The sequence below is a fragment of the Zootoca vivipara genome, chromosome 4, assembly GCF_963506605.1.
Source record: "Zootoca vivipara chromosome 4, rZooViv1.1, whole genome shotgun sequence".
Taxonomy (NCBI): domain Eukaryota; kingdom Metazoa; phylum Chordata; class Lepidosauria; order Squamata; family Lacertidae; genus Zootoca; species Zootoca vivipara.
Window position 1 is genome coordinate 27,879,303 of NC_083279.1, and position 20,930 is coordinate 27,900,232.

Consider the following 20,930-nt stretch of genomic DNA (forward strand, 5'->3'; position numbering starts at 1 on the left):
TAAACTAAGAATATGAGAGAGGGAGCCATAGCACCACACTGCATTACAGTAGACCTGGGCCACTCCCCTTCCTGACTGAATTGGCTCTCTATACCCCCAGGCTGCAAATCGTAACTCATAGCTTAAGAGCCAATGCCAGCAGCCCAAACCCTGAAAACATTATGTGAGTGAATATCATGTATCGAATCAGGGCTCAAAATCCTAGTCCAGACTCAAGCTCAGGCGAACGCAGACCACCAAATATGTAACACAGACCATTGGTCCATCTAGTTCAGTACTGACTACACTGGCCGGCAGATGCTCTCCCGGGTTTCAGAGAGGGATGTCCCCCTGGAGATGCCAAGAGTTGACCTTCTGTGTGCAAAGGCAGATGCTCTACTGCTGAACTATTGCCCCTCCTCAATGTGACAGAAGAGAGGGACAGGCAGGAAGGTGGCAGCTACGCAGCTGCAGCAAAAGGAAGGAGGAGATCCAGCCTGTCACATGCCTGTTCACCCAAGGCAATAGGTAAGGAGGAGGAGGAGGAGGAGGAGGAGGAGGAGGAGGAGGAGGAGGAGGAGGGGTTGTTTAGTCATTTTGTTGTGTCCGACTCTTCGTGACCCCATGGACCAGAGCACACCAGGCACTCCTGTCTTCCACTGCCTCCCGCAGTTTGGTCAGATATAATAATAATAATAATAATAATAATAATAATAATAATAATAATAATAATAATAATATACCTCGCTCATCTGGCTGGGTTTCTCCAGCCACTCTGGGCGGCTCCCAACATATTATTATTATTATTATTATTATTATTATTATTATTATTATTATTATTATTATATAAAAATCAGACATTAAAAACTTCCCTATAAAGTGCTGCCTTCAGATGTCTTCTAAAAGTCAGATAGTTGTTTATTTCCTTAACATCTGATGGGAGGGCATTACATCTGATGGGAGGCCACTACCGAGAAGGCCCTTTGCCTGGCTCCCTGTAACCTCACTTCTCACAGTGAGGGAACTACCACAAGGCCCTCAGAGCTGGACCTCAGTGTCTGGGCTGAACAATGGGGATGGAGACACACCTTCAGGTATACTGGGTCGAGGCCGTTTCGGGCTTTCAAGGCCAGCACCAACACTTTGAATTGTGCTGTATGTCTAGATGTGGCCAGTCACTGAACAGGAGATGGCTTGGAAACACTGGACACCACCTGGAAATCCATGGGGGGAATAAGATAGAATATAAGCATAACAACTAAAATAAGCCAAGTACACAGAGAAGCAAATGACAGAATGCACTAAAATAATGGAATTCAACTTCATGCGTTGGCGGGAGGGAGTGGTGGGGAAGAAAGCTTCCTTTGTGCTGATCTTTCCTTAATTAACTTTTTAATTTTTTTTAAAAAAGTAGAACATATCAAGCCATTTTTACATAAAAACACGTCAAATATATTTATATGTTTAAGGGTATTCAGTCATCATGTATTGCTGGAAGAAGGAGTCTATCTTTGAAAAATCTGCGTGTATTTGGATGTGCATTTGGCAGACTTGTGAGTTGTTAATCCCATCCTCCTGGGACAGATCATGCAATAAATATAAAGCTGATGAGGATCTGAAGCTCTCTCTCTCTCTCTGGCTCTGATAGACACAAATAGAACTTCTGGACATGGAGATTCCCCAGTCACTTCAAAGGGGGAAAGCGCTTGGGAGACTGAGGAATGGAGCTGCGTGGAATTCCTGGACTGGGTCACAGGACTTCCACAAATTTGTTTATAAGTAAGTCCCATTGTACATCATCATACATTTTATTTGCATACCACCAGGAGATTTTTTTTGATCAAGTGGGTTATCAGTTTTCTAAATATATAAGTATCCAGAAGTGTAGCCTATAGAGCAAGTTGCTTAGTAAACTTATGAAAGGTCTTTGTCTGGTTGTATGGTTTTAATAATAAACAGGATAACTACAGAATCGCAAGAATTTGTAGGGAGCAAATTATTATTATTATTATTATTATTATTATTATTATTATTATTATTATTATTTTATTTGTATCCCGGCTATCTGACTGGGTTGCCCCAGCCACTCTGGGCAGCTTCCAACATATACTGTATAAAAACATAATAAAACATTACACATTAAAAGTCTTCCCTATACAGGGCTGCCTTCAGATGTCTTCTAAAGGTTGTATCATCTTCACATCTGATAGGAGGGCATTCCACAGGGTGGTCGCCACTACCAAGAAGGCCCTCTGCCTGGTTTTCTATAGTAGGCATCCCCAGACTTCGGCCCTCCAGATGTTTTGGACTACAATTCCCATCTTCCCCGACCACTGGTCCTGTTAGCTAGGGATCATGGGAGTTGTAGGCCAACACATCTGGAGGGCTGCAGTTTGGGGATGCCTGCCCTATAGCTTCACTTCTCACAGTGAGGCAATTGCCAGAAGCACCCCAGAGCTAGACCTCAGTGTCTGGGCTGAACGATGGGGGTGAAGATGCTCCTTCAGGTATACAGGGCCATGTAGTCGCACTCAACACAGCAAGCATGACTCCTCTTTGGACAAAGTAGCCTCTGGTGGGCCGCCTTCCCTGTCAGTGGGCCCTGGTGGGCTTGCGATGGCAGCCCACTGAACAACAAGGCCTAGTCAGCCTTTAAATTTCTCTCAATGCCCCAGAAGAGTGCTACACCAGAAGCATCATGGGAAATTAAAAAGGTGGCAAGAGTGTCAGACGAGGGAAAAATTGGGGGGGGGGAAGCAGGGCAGGCAATTGGGCCCTGACAGCTCCCCAAAGACTCCAGGTGCCAACACCAGGCTTGGCTGAAAGGCCGGGGCATTTCTCCATCAACGTCCTATGGATATTAAGAGAAAGGGGCAGAGTTATTGGCAGTCTCCAGCTAATTTGGAAGGACACACATAACCACACTTCCTGCTTCTTCAAAGGTCCAAGCATCCATGTATGGTGGGAGTGGCAAGCTTCCCACATTGTCAGCAGGTTTCAGATACCCTTTTCACATTGTGAGATTTCACATATCCTTTGCATGGTTCCCAGATTTCCTTGTATGTCAAAAGTAGAAAGCAGGCTGGCTGCAAGAAGGTGACTGATGGACACTAGTCAAGATGACTTGGCCAAACAAGTCAAACCATAAAGTACAGAGGGAAGCAATAATAATAATAATAATAATATATATATAACAGACAACAGAAAAGCATGTATTGTTGTTAAGCTCAGGGGGCAAAGAGGAATCTGCTATTGCAGAGAACTGAACTAAATGATCCATAAACTTCTCAGTTCCATTACACTGATTGTTTATGACTTGGACCACATGAAAGCATACAAACAGTTCCATATTCATAGCAGCATCACAGCACTAATTCAGTGACCTGGCCTTCTGTACTATTACCACATTGGCTGAAGCAATGCATGGGCAACTGCACTCTATTTTTAAGAGCAGAAATATTTGTTCATATTAAAGCTAATGCCAAATACCGAAAGAAGAAATAACGAGGGATTAAGGGATTCTGTGGACACTTGCTTTGTTCTGCATAAGCAGAACCAGGACTAATTCACACATTTCTTTTCCTAATGAGGGAACACACATGACCAAGTTTACTTTTGCTTAGGTTATCCACAGGGAGATGGGAATAGGTTTCATTCTTCCAGGAAACAATGCAGTTGCTTGCAGACGGGAGTTACAGCATTCACTTTCCCGTTGCCTTGCCACGACCAGATCCTGCGCTCATCGCAAACCTAGCCAGCTTTAACACTTGCACCTCACTTGCCGACCATGACGATTCTTATCAAAGCACGCAGACCTTCCCCTTGGAAGGAGACTCTGAGGATGGAGGAATACAATTGTAAAGTAGCCATTGTTGAGGTGAGCCAAGCACTGTCACTTGAAGAAGCTAGATTTGTGGCAGGCAAGGGGCAAGAGTTCTGGCCTTGCTGAAAAGAATGGCACATTGGCACAAGGTGAATGCTAGGTGACTACTGGAAGGGTGATCTACAGCTTGTGCTGCCCATTCCCTTCTTCTGTGGCTAATATATATGAGCAGGAGGTATGGTTTCATTGCATATTCCTTCATTAAGATGATAATGGTTGAATTGGCCATAAGCCAAAATTCTTATATGAATCATTTCATATTTTTATCTGTCCCACAGTGCGTTCAACACAGAGATGTGAAGTTGCAAAATATCTCATGTGTTGCATGCAGTTCATCAGGATCTGAAGGAATTTGAACAGTCTAATTTATGTCACTATTCCTTTATGACAAGGATATATAACTGAGACCGCAAATCCTATAAGGACATACCTGGATATAAGCTTCGCTGAACTCAGTAGGACTTACATCTGAGTAGATACGCATGGGATTGCATTAACTACGTAAGCAGATCTAGAATAGCACCAGCAAACACACGGATATAAGAGGGGTAATGTATAAAAATAGCTTTTCAGCAAAACCTCGCCATAATTCCAACATTTCAAACAGCTGACATCTGATTAATCGGAGTGCAGATAAATTGTACGCCCTACCAGTAGAAACAGCATTCCTGAAAACATGGTAAAAAAAATTCCAACTGGAGCCAGTATAAAAGACCAGCCATAACGCACATAGACGGAAAAACCAGGACAGTCTGTTTTCTTCATATTCACATAGTTTTCAAGATCAGCCATTGCCTGGACCCAGATGACGTAAAGCACTACCACCAATGTGAAGACAATACCTGAAGGAAGGAGGGAAAATATAAGTTTTAGTAAAGATATATGATGGCTCAGTTTGCTTGAAAAATGCTTGGTATAGCCAGTGAAGGACAATGGTCGAGTTTTCCCCTAACACTAAGCCAAACCAAGCCTTAGCACAAATGGTTTCTCTCCACCAGACAAACCATGAGCTGCAAAGGCAAGAACAAAACTTCCTCACAGCTAGTGGTTTGTGTGGCACCCATGCTCAGAGGCCGCCCGAAGCCAAACCATCGCTTAGCTCATGGCAGCACAGCAACAAGAACACCAAAAGAAGAAGAAGAAGAGTTTTGATTTGATATCCCGCTTTATCACTACCCAAAGGAGTCTCAAAGTGCCTCACATTCTCCTTTCCCTTCCTCCCCCACAGCAAACACTCTGTGAGGTGAGTGAGGCCGAGAGCCTTCAGAGAAGTGTGACTAGCCCAAGGTCACCCAGCAGCTGCATGTGGAGGAGTGGGTAAGCGAACCCGGGTCACCAGATTACGAGTCTACCGCTCTTAACCACACCACCACACTGGAGGAGGAGAACGGCAGCCACGATCATCTCTCTGGGAACCTGCACACATGCAGGTTTGCAATAAGTCACTCTCAAACTGCATCCCACAATTAGCTTGATATCGGTGTGTCCTCAATAGCATTGAAAGCTGGGGGAAAATGTGGTGAATAGGGACGAATATGGACATGAGCAGAGTTCAGATGAAGTGCCATACAGAGCAAGCGCACATGTGATAGGGTCATATCCCACCAGACATGCACCCAGTGTCATCTTTGTAAAACTACTATTTAGGAACTAGCATTCAGTCACATCAAAAGTTGCTGAAGCCGCTTCCTGTAACCTTAAGCTATCTCTGTTTGCCTGCCTTTCTTTCTTTCTTTCTTTCTTTCTTTCTTTCTTTCTTTCTTTCTTTCTTTCTTTCTTTCTTTCTTTCTTTCTTTCTTTCTTTCTTTCTTTCTTTCTTTCTTGCCTTTCTTCTTTCAGAACATTTATCATGCTTTGAAAGGCAGGAGAGGATCTACTGCAAGTCTAATTGCAATGTCAGTTCATTATGAAGCGGGACGTGTCAAACGAAATGTATTTATTTTGGGAAGGCTGTTCTCAGCCTCTTACGCTGACAATTGTCAGAAAGGGCCGTGTTGTCGAGCCCAGTGGCTGAGATTAACCTCATCCCTGCCATCAACTTCAAGAAGCAAGCATTTTTAGAAACATTTCAGGCTGCAAACATATTTCTTCGTTTTCAGCTTGTTAGACCTTTGCTTCGGGCACAAATATCTGTTGTTTAGTCAAAAAGGATTTTTTTAGAAAAAGAAAAAAGCTGCAGTAAATCACAAGCGACTGGGGGCAATTATTTTTAAAACGTAAAATATATGTCTCAGAGAGATTAGGATAAATAAGCACTTTCATTCTCTTTTTTCCCCCTCTCCCCATGCCTTTTCTATTTTCCTATTTTATTTTTAAAGTAGGCCCATGTTTGATACACAGCACTGTGGAATGAGATAAGACCCAGGCTCCTCGGAGGTCAGTCATTTCTGCCATTAACATTTATTCTTTTTAATCTGTTCATACACACACACACACACACACACACACACACACTTCTGCTCATTGCGGAAAGAGAAAAAGAATGCAGATTGCAGAACCTTTATAAATGCCTAAGAATTCAAGAGCAATTTTCAGGCCTCCCTTATTCTTCCTGCATAGCAAAATGTCTTTTGCTCATCAGCCGTGAATGGCTGTTTATGGCACAAAGCTTCCATTGCACAGACAAGAAGTCAACAGGTGCTGTATAGAGTGACAGGAGCCTCGGGCGGGCGCCGCTGGTAAATGTAGAACTATGCTGATTTGTAAGCAATTGTTTTGCTCACAGGTTTACCTCGCAGACTTTGCTCCCACTGCGGGTGTCGTCGGGCTACGTAATAATGATACTTTCTCTACGCGAGTCAATAACCGAGAAGTTCCGCTGTTGAGACTTTTCGTAAGATCCAAGTTACTGGAGCGAGAGGCTGGCAGAAAATCTGAGGGTGTAATTTAGCATGAGCTTAGTAGCAAAAGGAGAGGGGGGGGGGGGAAACCATCTGCACAGCTGTCTCTGTAATGATAGAGACCAATAGAAGGAACCAAAGTGTTCTACAAACAAGTGGCTGAACAGGCCTAGGGAACAGCAGACAAGGAACGGAAACCGAAGCAGGCATTTTTGCACCAACCTCAGAAGACTTGTACGGTTGAAGGTCCTTTGCTGCCAACTCAAGTCTACACTCTGAACACAAGAACATAAGAAAAGCCCTGCAGGATGAGGCCAACGGCATCCTGTTAGCACACTTGCCAACATAGCTGCCAAGTTCCGGCCTGAGAAATAAGGGACTGGACCGGAAGTAGCAGGCCGGAAGTAGCGCTGCCGCTATTTTGGAACTGGGTGGAGCATGCTCAGAGGCTACTTTTGATGCTTCTCTGCCCTGTTCCAAAATGGCCACCGCACCAGAAGTCACGCTGTGGCCATTTTGGAACTGGGCAAAGCAGCATCAAAAGTCGCATCTGAGCATGCTCCGCCCAGTTCCAAAATGGCCGTCACGCCAGAATAAACCGGGGGGAAACAAAAAAAATCCATTTTTTCGGCTGGGGACAGCTGGAAAAACGGGGGTTTCCTGGGGAATACGGGAGACTTGGCAGCTATGGTTGCCAACCAGATGTCCACAGGAAGCCTGAAGGAAGGATCTGAGCAGAACAGCGTCCTCTCCATCTCTGATTCTCAGCAACTGGTATTCAGAGGCAAAGTACCTCCAACGGTTGGGGTAAAACACAGCTGTTGTGGCTAGTAGCCATGGATAGCTTTATTGTCCACCAGCTTGACCAACCCTCTTGCAAAGACATCCAAGTTGGTGGCCATCGTTACCTCTTGTGGGAGCAAATTAGAGTTTGTGCTTGGCTTTAGGGTATTGGTGATTTGCACCCCATACATGAGACTCGCAGCACACTTCTGTACAGGTAAACTCAGAATGTAAATTCCAGTAAATGCCATGGGGCTCAATCTCAGGTTAAGTGGCTAGAGGATCTCAGTGGAAATGTTTCAAGTACAGTCATACCTCGACATCCAAACGCTTCGACTTCCGAAGGTTTCGGCTTCCGAAGTCGACAACCCCGAAAAGGAGGTTGCAGAAGATTGTTAGTTTCGTTTATTATGTATTGAGATTTAGTCAAGTGTTATTATTATTTTGAATTTTAAGATTTAATTAGAATAGAATTGTATTTTGAGAAAGTATAATATATATATAGTATTGATAAGTCATTAAGAGTATTAACAGGTTTAGATAATTATTAAAAAGATTGGAGTCAAGATTTGGAAAGTACTAAAGTAGTAATATAAAGAAACGTAGTAGGGAAGGAATGGAGGAAGTCGATAAAGATTGTGATATAAGATTGATTTGATATTTTTCTTTTATTGTTATGTTGGCATTTTTGTTTTGTTGTGTATATTTTGTGTGTTTTCTCTGTTTTTCTGTTTTGTTCTTATAAAATCAATAAATATACATACATATGTTTAAAAAACGAATTCAACAACCCCGGAAGTCTTTTCGCCGTATGCACGCAGTCGGCGCATGCGCAGAAGCGCAAAATCGTGCTTCGCGCATGCGCTTCAACACCCGAAAACCTCGACTCACGAAGACGGCCGCAGAACGGATCATCTTCGTAAGTCGAGGTACCACTGTACAAATCTTGCTGCATTAAGATTGTAAACCAGAAGCTTCCTGAGAATAAACGGATTCGCCCCCATACAATCAATCGTCATGGTTGGGAGCAGAGAGAATAATTTATTGACAATTATTCTGGCTTGAGGACTTTGCATGTGACCCTCTAGATTTTAATACGGTCCAGACAACAGAGGTTAAATGAGTACCTCTCAATCAGGGAGGGGGAACCTTTTTTAGTCTGAGGGCCACATCTCCTCATGAGTAATCTGGGGGGATGGGCACAATACCCCACGAGCATCCCAGAAAAAACAGGTCACCCCATTTTCTCACAATAGAGCATGGCAGCCATTTTGAGTGCTATGATCTTGTGCGATTTTGCACCACGATTTTGATCCAAAAACCCCCATGATCTTGTGTGATGCCCCCCAAAAAACACGTGAGGTGCCATGCAAGCATGCAAGAATGGGCAGGAAGACGTGTGTCCTTTTTGGGACTCAAAATGTTGAAGGGTATGGGTCACATACCAGTGTTGGCTGGTGCCATAGGGCAGGGCGACAGGTGAGATTCCTACTTTTGTATTGTAGGCCACGTTTCAGCCATGCCAATGTTGGAGGTTTCCTACACACAAATCTCTCAACACAGACAAGCAAAAGGCACTGCCACAGCTCAAGGACACGTCCTAGTCAGGCAAAAGCAGTCAGGGTGGGCATGGGTCAGGGCTGGCAGGAGGGACTGAGGAAAGGGGGTGTGGCCTATGAAGGGAGTATTGCCTGGGCTCAAGGGCCGGATAAGGAATCCTGGAGGGCAACATTTGGCCCATAAACCTGTGGTCTCCCATCCATGCTCCAAATACTTTGAAATAATACATTCCAACAGGAACTGAAAAGCAGGAGATTCTGAACAGTACCAAACTGCTACACTAATGGAGAACTATTGCTGCCAGCATTGGGCATGAATTCTTGGATTATGTGCACGTCTTGCAAAAGCAGAGCCATAATGCAAACAGAATTTCCCACACATTTCCTCCAATACTTAGTCCACAAAGTGCTTATATTGTCTATTATTACCATCTTATTGATTAAAGAAACGGAGGTTAGAGACAATAGCAGTAAGCTTTCTTGGGCAAGTAGGAATTTCAGTTCAGGTGTACTAGACCCAAGCCAAGCATTCTCTTGACACACTGGTCCTCAAAAGCAAATCACACAGACCACCAAGGAACTACATGAAAAAGCTTTCCCAGATTTAGACCATGAGACTCTTACTCTCAGGGCTGTGGGTTCTAACCCCACACTGGGCAAAAAAAGATTCCTCCATTGCAGGTCATTTGACTATATGACCCTCATGGTCGCTATCAACTGTACAATTCTGTGATTCCATGAAAGTGTGGCCTTGAGACTGTTCCCTTTTCTTGACATTGTAATCCTTCCAACCACCAAGGCCTGGGAATGAATGTCTTATGCAGTTTTGGAAGACAGATTCAGAACACTAGATCAATCCTAGGATCATCCTACTTTATTACCACTTAATAATATCTTGTGTGCCCTTCTTGCATTATATAAATTATTAGTATGATTTACACATATACAGTATTATATAATTACATAAAATTATTATGCGTTGCAGGAGGTTGGACTAGATGACACTGCCAGCTCTACAATTCTATTATCCTAAGATTCTATTACAGTATATGCCCTAGACCAGGCATAGGCAAACTCCGGCCCTCCAGATGTTTGGGACTACAATTCCCATCATCCCTGACCACTGGTCCTGTTAGCTAGGGATAATGGGAATTGTAGTCCCAAACATCTGGAGGGCCGGAGTTTGCCTATGCCTGCCCTAGACCTATTGAAATGAACCATATATGCAACTTGAACTTTTCCCCACTGCCCGTTATCTTTTGTGAGCCTTTTGTCAGAAAACCTCCAAAATAGCACACAGAATTCCCTTGATGGGCATTTTTGTTTTGTTCTGTTTTGTTTTTAAAGAAAGCCAAACCCACAATACTAGGCCGAATGTTGCAAGTTTTTTTTGTTTTTTGTTTTAAAGAGCAGGGGTGGTTGAATTCGGATTAAAACGTTTAACACTTACCAGCAGTGATGAAAAAGCCTCCCCCTACTTTGTACAACACATGGCTACCAAAGGGTGCAGCGCAGATGATGAAGAAGCTCGCCACGACCACAGTGACCACTCCCAGCAACATGAGAACAGACCAGAAGCCACGATAAACTAGAGGTTATCAGAAGAAGGTAAGAAAGATACAGAAAGAGGATTTTTCAAAAACATCCTTACAACACAAGGCAATTTTACGAAGTCCCGTCCCCCCCCCACCTCCCATTTTCATTTTCTTCATCACCAAAGCTGATCATTTATTCTAACACGGCTTCCTGTGCCTCAGTGATCTAAGACGCCATATGTCTTTCATTAGACTTGAACGCCAAATCCTATCAGATGATCTTGGAATATAATAATGTTAAGTATACGTGTATACGGTTAATAAGTACACAGTATATGTGTGCGGTTAATAAGTTCGTTTACTTGGGGAATGGAAATGGTTCATAAAATGGTGTGCTGAACTGTAGCCAAGATTCTTCTAGATAATTATACGGTTTCGCTAGATAACAACCAAGTTCACCAAAGTAGAAACAGACACAAGAAAGAAAGCTCATTTGGGCATTCCTAGGACAGGGCCAGTTTAAGGATTCGGAATCCTTCCTCCTTAAAAAAAACCCACACAAAACCCCACAGAGATTTCGTGAAGCTTGTGTATTTCGGGGGGGGGGGGATACACTGGTGTGTGGTTTTTAAAATGAAACTGAAAACACCAACAGGACAACCGGGGGGGGGGGGGATATATCAAACGAGGAAGTCAAATTTGCCTACCACATAGCCATTCAGTTCTTTGTATATTATTCAATTCAAAATGCAAAACTACAGAATCTCATTGAGCCAAGGGCAAGCAATGCTGAATTAATGGAAGCAGCTGGTGATAAATGGGCTGAGAGTTTTGTGACATATGGTGGCCCCCCAAAATGTTCATAACACAATAATTTAGCTGCTTAATTACACATCTATTTTCAGAGACACTTTAAAGACCGTGGCCGCGGAAATAAATTCGTTCTGTACATTGTAAAAGGGGGAATATCAATTCTTCTTGTTAGACAAATTATTTTATAGCCTGTTTTCCTAGAGCTAAAATGGAGGAGATAAGGCAAGAAAGTGTAAGCCTATGTATCACAGGTGACAGTTTAAGTTTAATAAGTGGATATCAAAAACAGTTTAATACCAGGTTTTGGTATTAATTGCATTGAACTAAGACAACCTATACTCATTCAACCAATCATATGTGACTGAAGATGTCTCATAAATGTTACAGTATATGAGAATTCTAGCAATCCACACTGCATATATTATTTTCAATGGAAGCAGACATTTGTATTTTCATTTCATAAACTGACCTTTAGTTTCCTTCATTTATAACTATTCTGCAAATAGATATAATTCTAAAATATATATTAAACAACTAGATAGATAGATAGATAGATAGATAGATGATATAGAGTCATTGTAAGTCATTCCATTGTATAAAAAAGATATTCTTGCATGACAAGCACACACCTTGCCACACCCTGGAATTTATTACTTTGAACAAATTGTTTTTCACAGCTACTTGTTGAACTTCATTTGTGGCTACAGACAAAAATTCCATAAGGAATAACAACAACCAAACAATTGTTTGAAGTCATGAAAGTTAAACTGGTACTGCAGACATGCCCATAACGTGGTTGGCGCTGAGTAGACCCAATCCTTGATGCCCACAAACATTGTGCTCTGAGATGGTACCAGGACATTAAAACTGAAGACTGTAGGCAGGTTCAAATGTGGAGAACCTTTCTACTTTGGGGCATGCCATTTATGCCTATTTTGCACCACTAAGGTTTAGATTATCCAGAACCACGGAGGTTCTCAACTTTATAAGTCTTTTCCATTGATGGTTCATCAAAGCATGCCTTCTTTAAATGGTGTAAGAGCTTTTCATTCAATTTTATTGGTTGATCGTGTTTATTCAAACTACCAGGAATAGTGCAAGATAGAGATAAGTTAATATATTGCTGTCTGCTCTGACAACTTGACGTGGATAAGATATTACTCCAATTAAACTTAATTATTTTTTTCTATAAGGTTTTACCATTTGCCCACCTATGCATGTAGAAATTGGGCTATTTATCAGTTGTCTTCAGGTGACTATGCAATTGTGAGACTGTACTTAAATACTATGGGTTGAATCCACTCACGCAATAGGTCTTCTTCCTTTCCTCCTCCTGCAGCCTCCTGCAGCCTTCCCAAGATCTGCTCGAAAGGATCCACAACTCTTCAGAGCAGATATTGGGGGGGGGGGCATGGGACTGCATGAGGGAGGAGAGGAAGTTTCAAACAGAGGTGGATACAACCTGATACAAATTATCTTCCATATATTAGTTAGACAGTTTAAATTATTTGCATAAAAACTTTGGCCATCGGTTGGGGTGCTAGTTAGGTCGAGGTACCTAGCAGTTCGAAAACATGTCAAAATGCAAGTAGATAAATAGGAACCGCTACAGCGGGAAGGTAAACGGCGTTTCCATGTGCTGCTCTGGTTCTCCAGAAGCAGCTTTGTCATGCTGGCCACATGACCTGGAAGCTGTACGCCGGCTCCCTCGGCCAATAATGCGAGATGAGCACGCAACCCCAGAGTCGGTCACGACTGGACCTAATGGTCAGGGGCCCCTTTACCTTTACCTTTTATCATTATCATAGGGGAGTGGGGCATGTTGTGCAATGAAATTTTCTCTACCAAAGCAAACACAGAAACCTTTTACGTAGTATAGTTATCCCCATCTATCAGCAAGTAATGCATTTTCTCCCTGCTGTTCAAAAAAGAAACTCTCTGAAGAATCCATTTGAGAAATCCATCCCTGGGAACAGTAAAAGGTAAAATGTAAAGGACCCCTGGATGGTTAAGTTCAGTCAAAGGCGACTTTGGGGTTGCAGAGCTCAGGCAATATTCCACAGACAGCTTTCCGGGTCATGTGGCCAGCATGACTAAACCGCTTCTGGTGCAATGGAACACTGTGACGGAAACCAGAGCACACAGAAACGCCGTTTACCTTTCCGCCGCAGCAGTACCTATTTATCTACAGTGGTACCTTGGATGTCGAACTTAATCCGTTAAGGGAGTCTGTTCGTCTCCCGGAACCATTCGAAAACCAAAGTGTGGCTTCCGGTTGGCTGCAGGAGGTTCCTGCACTCAACTAGAAGCCACGGAAGCTGCGTTGGATGTTTGGCTTCCCAAAAACCTTCGCAAACCAGAACACTTACTTCTGCATTTGCGGCATTCCGGAGCTGATTTGTTCAGGAGCCAAGCCGTTTGACAACCAAGGTACCACTGTACTTGCACTTGTGTGCTTTCGAACTGCTAGGTTGGCAGGAAATGGGACAGAGCAACAGAAGCTCACTCCGCCATGGGGATTCGAACTGCCGACCTTCTGATCGGCAAGCCCAAGAGGCTCAGTGGTTTAGACTACAGGAACAGTATGGTACATAATGCACTATACCTTCCACTGCCACACATAAACAGAAATTTACAGATATTCTAGTATGTCTTCTATACTTTTTAAAAATCAGATTTTTTTCCAATATCTAAAGTAAAGCAGTGTAGGAAAGTAGCAGAGAAATTGGACCAGGGCTATGTATTCCGTGTCTGGCTACTCTGTGTTGTTGCAACAGGATGACAGAGAATAGTTTCCATAACTTAGCTCTGCAACATTTTTCTTCATCGTGTCACAGCACTTGCTTTGGCAATGTTACACAAAGCTAAAAATATAATTGAGTCAGGAAGACAGAACTGAATGGGCTGTACCCAAGTTTGATTTCAAACAGCAATATCATTCCGGCATCTCTCAGGTAGGCGCCATTTCCATTCTAAGCGAATGAGGGAGGTGTTCATGGTGAATCCTGGAACCACTTTTTCTAGAAAAATAGTACTGCCCAGAACTAATATATTATTATTAGCACCAAATAGGAGTTAGTGGATTTTTTGTATTTTTGATTCATGATTGTTCAAAAAAGTTCTTTATGGCTGTATTTTAAAAAAACAATAACAATATTCTAGACTGGCTCTTAACCAATTATTTCTTCAATCAATATGTGCTAAAAATCTCAGAGAGGACTTCTCTGAAAGCAAAGAGCAGTTTCCAGAATGGGGCACACAACTTTCAGTTGCTATTGCTCACAGCTAACAGAAACAGCTGTGTTTACCAAGGGTGCTTGGTTAAAAAAAAAAGGGTGCTTTTTCCCATTTGCAAATACAGAATCTGGAATGCTTCACATCAACACACATCACAAGGCAAAATGCAAGCTATAGAAGGATCACATTTGCATAGATTTCTGAGAAGATCTATCAGGTTCAGCTTCCTGCCTGCAGTTTCAGCCTGAAAAGAATTATCTGCTAACTTTAAGCGGTAGAAATAATGTTTCTGTTTTATCATAGTTGGGTAGGCATGTGGGATTAATAACCATAGCTGCCAAGTTATCCCTTTTTTACAGGGATTTTCCCTTATGCTGAATAGGCTTCCTCGCGAGAAAAGGGAAAACTTGGCAGCTATGTTAATAACACCAAATAAGGCCTGCAATCCTGCTTATGTTTACTTGGGAGTAAGATTCCTTGATTCAGTGGGATTCACCTTTCAGTAAGCATATATGTCAGGCTAGAAGACTTGTAGTCCTTGTTTTATGCCCAGTTGGGGAAAGACATTTTAAAATGCATGATATCACCATAGCATACCCTCCCTCCAAGATCCCACAGAAGAAAATCAGGACGTGTATATTTTGTGGCCACACTCTCATGGGAGCCAGGTGACTTGCACGAGAGCATGCCCCCCCCCCCAAAGCAGGCATCTTTGGGGGCCACACTCTTGTGGGAACCAAAGCAGGATATCCCGGGATCCCATCAGAAGCCGGTGTGGATTTTATAATTTTGGGGTGTCCCGCTCAGTGGGACAGTAGGCGAGTATGCTATAGCTAGCATTAAAAGATGTAATGGGAGATACGCTTAACAGAAATGGAATGCCAAGCATCCACCAGTGGCAAACAGACTGAGAAATGCAAAGCGCTTAACACTCAGAACACATATAATCTTCAGTGTGCGCACATTGTAAGCAAAGGTGACAAATACTTTGCCGCAAACTTCTTGTCTTGGAAAGTACCCTGGGAAATGGGTAGCTGAGGACACGAAAATGGATTCTAAAAAGAAGAATGCAGGGCCCCAATAATATAATAATATATCAAATGCTGTATAATAATAATAATAATTGCATTACTTCTTCACTGTGAACTGACTCAATATGTGGTGGTGCCGGCTTATGGCAAATATTAGATCTAAATTTTAGAACCCCACATTTTCAATTGTCTCTGGAAAACAGCAATTTAAAATCTGAACGTTTATTTAATACTATTGCTCTGGGTGATGAAAATCTTAAGATCATAGTTAACAATGAGACTGGTCCATATGAAGAAATTAAAGATGAGCATTTCTGTGCCGTGGTGATTCCCAAGTATCATGAACACTGCAATCCTATACATTTTACACAGAAGAAAGGCCCAATGAGTTCGGTGGAGCTTACATAAGTGGGAATGAGCTTGCAGCCTAAGAATGTCTGTAAGTAAGATTGTAATAACAGCAAATTTCTAATGTTTTCTTTTAGATAGGCATGGCTATTTAGAATGGGTTAACAAATTGTTACTGCCTTTGAGGCTGCAATAGAACAGTCAGGAAGCTACATTTCTGTGGATCGTTTAAAATAAAAGGTAATGCAATTATGTTTTAAGTACTGAAGTCTTGGTGTGATTAGGTCAATTTGAAACAGCAACAATGTATAAACACAACACACATTTTATAAAATAGTATATGACGCCAAATCAAATCATGTGGCACAAAAGCTTACATGACAGAAATGGGACAAGGTGTAAGTAGGACTTTTTTTTCAATTAAAGCGCTTATGGTAGATGAGAATCAGTTTCAATGCACAGATTTAGGAGGTGCTGCTGTATCGCAATCATTAATGAAACAGCAATGGCAAATTATATTGATTGAAACATATGAAATAGTGGGTGGAAATCAACTAAGCCAGGGGTCAGCAAACATTTTCAGCAGTCCCCTCAGACCTTGTGGGGGGCTGGACTATATTGGGGGGGGAGGGGAGAACGAATTCCTATGCCCCACAAATAACCCAGAGATGCATTTTAAATAAAAGGACACATTCTTCTCATGTAAAAACACACTGATTCCCGAACCATCCGTGGTCCGGATTTAGAAGGCGATTGGACCGGATCCGGCCCCCGGGCCTTAGTTTGCCTACCCATGAACTAAGCTTTACTCAGATTGCAGCATGGTCCTGCTAGCCTAGGATTCTGTTTTCCAACAGAAGAGCTCTCGAGCAAGTCGTGAAAGCGATAGCGCTATTGACACAGTAGTGAACAGGAAAATACTTACTAATTGCTGAGTTGTAGGCAGTTGAATTGTGCTCATCTCGGAAGAAAGGAAACGGAGAGAGATAGGCATGGGTGCAGTTTTTAGTAGGCGACTGGTTCGCTGAAAAACAGCAACCACACACATTAAAACTACTATCCTGCATTTATTGGAATCTTCAGAGGAAGCCCTGTTAGACATACCATGGCCTAGACATGTCTATCTTTACAGTGATACAGAGAAGGGATTCATCCATGGTGCAAAAAACTCCGATGGACATCGGGCAGGCAACGGATGTTGGATGCTTTTGCTTACAATTAAAAACATGGCTCTTTTCCAGCTTTCCCCAACTGTTTATATCAATTCCTAGCTTTCTAGCTATTGTGACTGATACTGATGTTTTATTAAGAAGGCTTTTGTTATATAATGTGCCTTAAAGTGCATACATTGAGGGACCAGTGGTACCTCGGTTTTCGAACATCTCCGTTGACTAACGTTTCGGAACTCAAACACCGTAAACCTGGAAGTAAATGCTTCGGTTTTTGAATGTGCCTCAGAAGTCGAACCGGAAACACAGCTTCCTTAGTGAGATTTCCGTTTTGAGGCTACCATTTTGAGTTTTCAGTTTTCGAACGTTTCGGAACTCGAACAGTCTTTCGGAACGGATTATGTTCGAAAACCAAGGTACCACTATAGTCAGTGGTGTTTGTTTTAAACATTTGTTTCAAAAGACCCAGATTATTATTTCATATTGGCTACACCTGCACTAAGTGGCTGTTCCTGTGTTTTGTTGTTTGACTAAAGTATTGCTACTGTTTACTGATTGTATGGTTCTAAAGTATGTTATTGCAAAGCATTCTTGTGCGTTATATTGAAAGGAGGGCCATGCATATTTCAACCAAATAATGAATAGCTATCATACTTGAACTTCTCAAGCACTGCAAGCAGCTCATGCGCCGTCGTTTAATCTGTCCTGTCCTGTTCTGCATGCCACCTGATTTGTTATTTTTAACGCTCCCACGATAATGAGGTGCAGTACAAACTAAAAAAAAAGACCCTGTCTACCTGCCTATGCGTTTGCAATATAAATCAAATATACTTTGTGCTAGAGTGGTGCATGAGGAAAGTAAACCCAAATTCAAGTTTATTATCCGACTTGTTCAGCCTCTTGAACAAGCGGAGGCATCCGAAATGACGTAAAACCAAGTGCAAGAGCCTATGCCAACCTGGTGCCCTCCATATATTTTGGACTACAATTCATATATATATATAATATTAAATTTTCTGTTTTACAATTTAAAGTACTCATTTTTATATCCTTAAGATATCAATGACTTCCCTGCTTCTCTTTTCATGATTCATTTTGCATATCATCAATCCCTGCATATTTTACAAAAAACTATACCATTCAATATTCCATTATTACATCCACCAAAAACTTATTTACACTGCTGAATTCGTCTTAATGCTGCCATAATTTTCAACTGCACACGGTTATTTCCCATATATAATAATAATAATAATAATAATAATAATAATAATAATAATAATTTATTATTTATACCCCGCCCATCTGGCCGGGTTCCCCCAGCCACTCTGGGCGGCTTCCAACAAAACAGAAATTCTAAAATACAGAAATCCATCAAACATTAAAATACAGAAATCCATCAAACATTAAAAGCTTCCCTAAACAGGGCTGCCTTGTTCAATAAACGTTTTCCAATCTTCTCTAAACATATGTTCTTCTCATTCGCTTATTCTATATGTTATGTCTGCAAGCTGCACATATTCTGTCAAATTAAGTTGTCATTTTCTTTGGGAGTGGGACCTCACCCGTTTTCCATTTGGGGGCTAACAAAACACAGGCCACAGTCGTAGCATACATAAATAACATTTTTGACACCTGGGAATTTCAGTCTGAATTATCCCTAACAGAAAGGACTCCAGAGGGTTCTGGACTACAATTCCCATCAGCCGCATCTATCCTGGCTGTTGACAAATGCTGTAGTACAGCAGTGTGCGAACTCTTGTACGAGCTGTTGCAAACACATTTGAATAATGTGCTTGTTCAAGCATTTGCAGAATTGCACCCAAGGGATCCCTCTGTGATCGCTGCGAAACATCACAGCATTGTCGCTCCTAATGTGTGAGCAAACATTTATGATGACCACCACTTTAAGAACCAGGGCATTATACAAATAGTGATCTTTTGGGTAATGTAGACATACTTTAAATAAAAGCACCAATTCTACCGGTAAGTAAAATTATATTGCCAAAAAGAGGGATACTTACTGTACCAAAACTTTAACATACTGTGGGCATTCTCTTCGACATTCCCATCAAACCAGCACCTCCAGAAAAAACCCTCATGGTGGAAAGTAACACTCTCTTCCTGTATGAAAGAAACATGTAAATTGCTATTCACCAAGTGGAGCTCTACTCCCTGTGCAAATATAGACACATACAGGCAAGTAAGAAATAAGGGGGAAAATGTTAATAAAGGTTTCTGAAGATGCCTACAAATTTATGGGGAGGGGGGTTAATATCTCTGCTGGTTCTAAACGTAACTGACCAAAATGAGAATCACATAATATCATCTCCCGGACGTTAATAGGATTTAGATGAGGCTCACAGAAACCTGTACAGAGTGTTTCTCATTTGTAAGAGATATTTCTGGTGATAAAGAAGCAAGCACCTTTGTGGTCCAACTGCAAGATGTCATTCAGAGGAATAAAAATATATACTAACCCTGGTGTCATTCAAGCCTTCTGAACACCTTCCAACCTCTGTAGCAAGAAGCCAATAGTCCGTTCCAAAGGCAACCAAAAAGAACAAGATTCCGAGAGCTCCAAATAAGCCTCCAAAAAATATCCCGATTTTCAATTTCATTGCTGATTTGTTTGTTTTTTGTTTGTTTGTTGTTGTTCTTTTACAAAATGGATGTGAAAGATTTATAATATACTTTTAGTGAGAAAGAAAAACCTCCCCCGAAAAACAGTACATCGAGGATTAAATTTCCGGACCAGATGTTCTGCCGAAAGAACTGAAGTCTTGAAAGAAGTTGGGTTTTTAAAAAATCTTTCTCAATGGGTTTCCCACTTGTGCTGTGGTATGATTAGTGCTCCATTAAAGTGCAGCCTAACGAATGGAGAGGACTTCTATTTTAGGACACTCCATGGAAGAACAAACTTGACAGGCTTTCCCTTCGCTAGGCGTGGCCAGCCCAAAAATAGCTGACCTTCCCTTAGCTGGGTATTGACTGGAAATATTGTTGCACTTGTCAACAGACCTGGAAGAGGGATGAAGTTACGGTACTGCGTGCCCTTGTTACTCGGCGCAGGTTTGAGTTTCAACTCCAGCAAGCCATTCCAAGCATGTACGCCATGTGATCAATGTATGTATCTACCTCCCATAAGCAGCCAAGGAATGCTCAGTCTCCATCGCAGACAAACACACAAAAGCACAGGGCCAAGCTGAGACCCAGAAACATACATGCTACACTGAAAGCTTGGGCCTCATTGATCGACGAGCACATCCACACAAATATCAGTCGTTGTTACAGAGCTTTCTTGACGCGTTAAAAGTGACAACCTGTAGCAACCTCTTGCTCCACCCCACCCCCCAAAATAGGAAACTTTATGCCTTGATCCAAAATCCATAGCTAAAGTCTACTTCATAGCAGCAGAACCAGCACCAGTAGACTTGGCCCATTTGCAAAAGAAAAAAGAAAAAAAAAGGGAGCAGCAGTCATTGGCAACCATGCATGCCCGACAAGCTATTCCATTGGTGACAATGCTGTGCTTCCTTCAGGCCAAATTTCAGAAGGGAAACAGTGGGGAGGGGGGCCGTGTGGGTGCTACTGAAGACCTTTGTGGATGCTGAGCATCATGATAGTGACCCCTAATGTAAAGGACAAAGACGTACAGCTTTTTAGCCACATTTCAGAATCCTTTTTCTATTTTACGTCAAAACTATGCCTCAGATTTAAACCTCTCTAAGGCCCACATGTGCTAACTGCTTT

General features: G+C 42.1%; 1 protein-coding gene across 1 annotated transcript; it reads right to left on the bottom strand.

The window, feature by feature from the left end:
- Nucleotides 1-3,263: 3,263 nt before the first annotated feature.
- TMEM182 (transmembrane protein 182) lies at nucleotides 3,264-20,081 on the bottom strand. Its single transcript, XM_035115314.2, has 5 exons — nucleotides 19,658-20,081; nucleotides 19,202-19,301; nucleotides 16,934-17,032; nucleotides 10,495-10,632; nucleotides 3,264-4,704 (listed from the first exon to the last, which is right to left on the bottom strand). Exons 1-5 carry the CDS (start codon nucleotides 19,796-19,798, stop codon nucleotides 4,481-4,483), a joined length of 702 nt encoding a protein of 233 aa, XP_034971205.1. The 5' UTR covers nucleotides 19,799-20,081; the 3' UTR covers nucleotides 3,264-4,480.
- Between the last annotated feature and the right edge of the window lie 849 nt (nucleotides 20,082-20,930).

Coding starts and splice junctions, on each gene's coding strand:
- TMEM182 (XM_035115314.2), bottom strand. CDS start 19,798: ATGAAATTGAAAATCGGGATATTTTTTGGAGGCTTATTTGGAGCTCTC. Junction 10,633..16,933: donor TGCCTACAACTCAGCAATTA/GTAAGTATTTTC, acceptor GATAACCTCTAG/TTTATCGTGGCTTCTGGTCT. Junction 4,705..10,494: donor AGGCTTTTTCATCACTGCTG/GTAAGTGTTAAA, acceptor TCCTTCCTTCAG/GTATTGTCTTCACATTGGTG.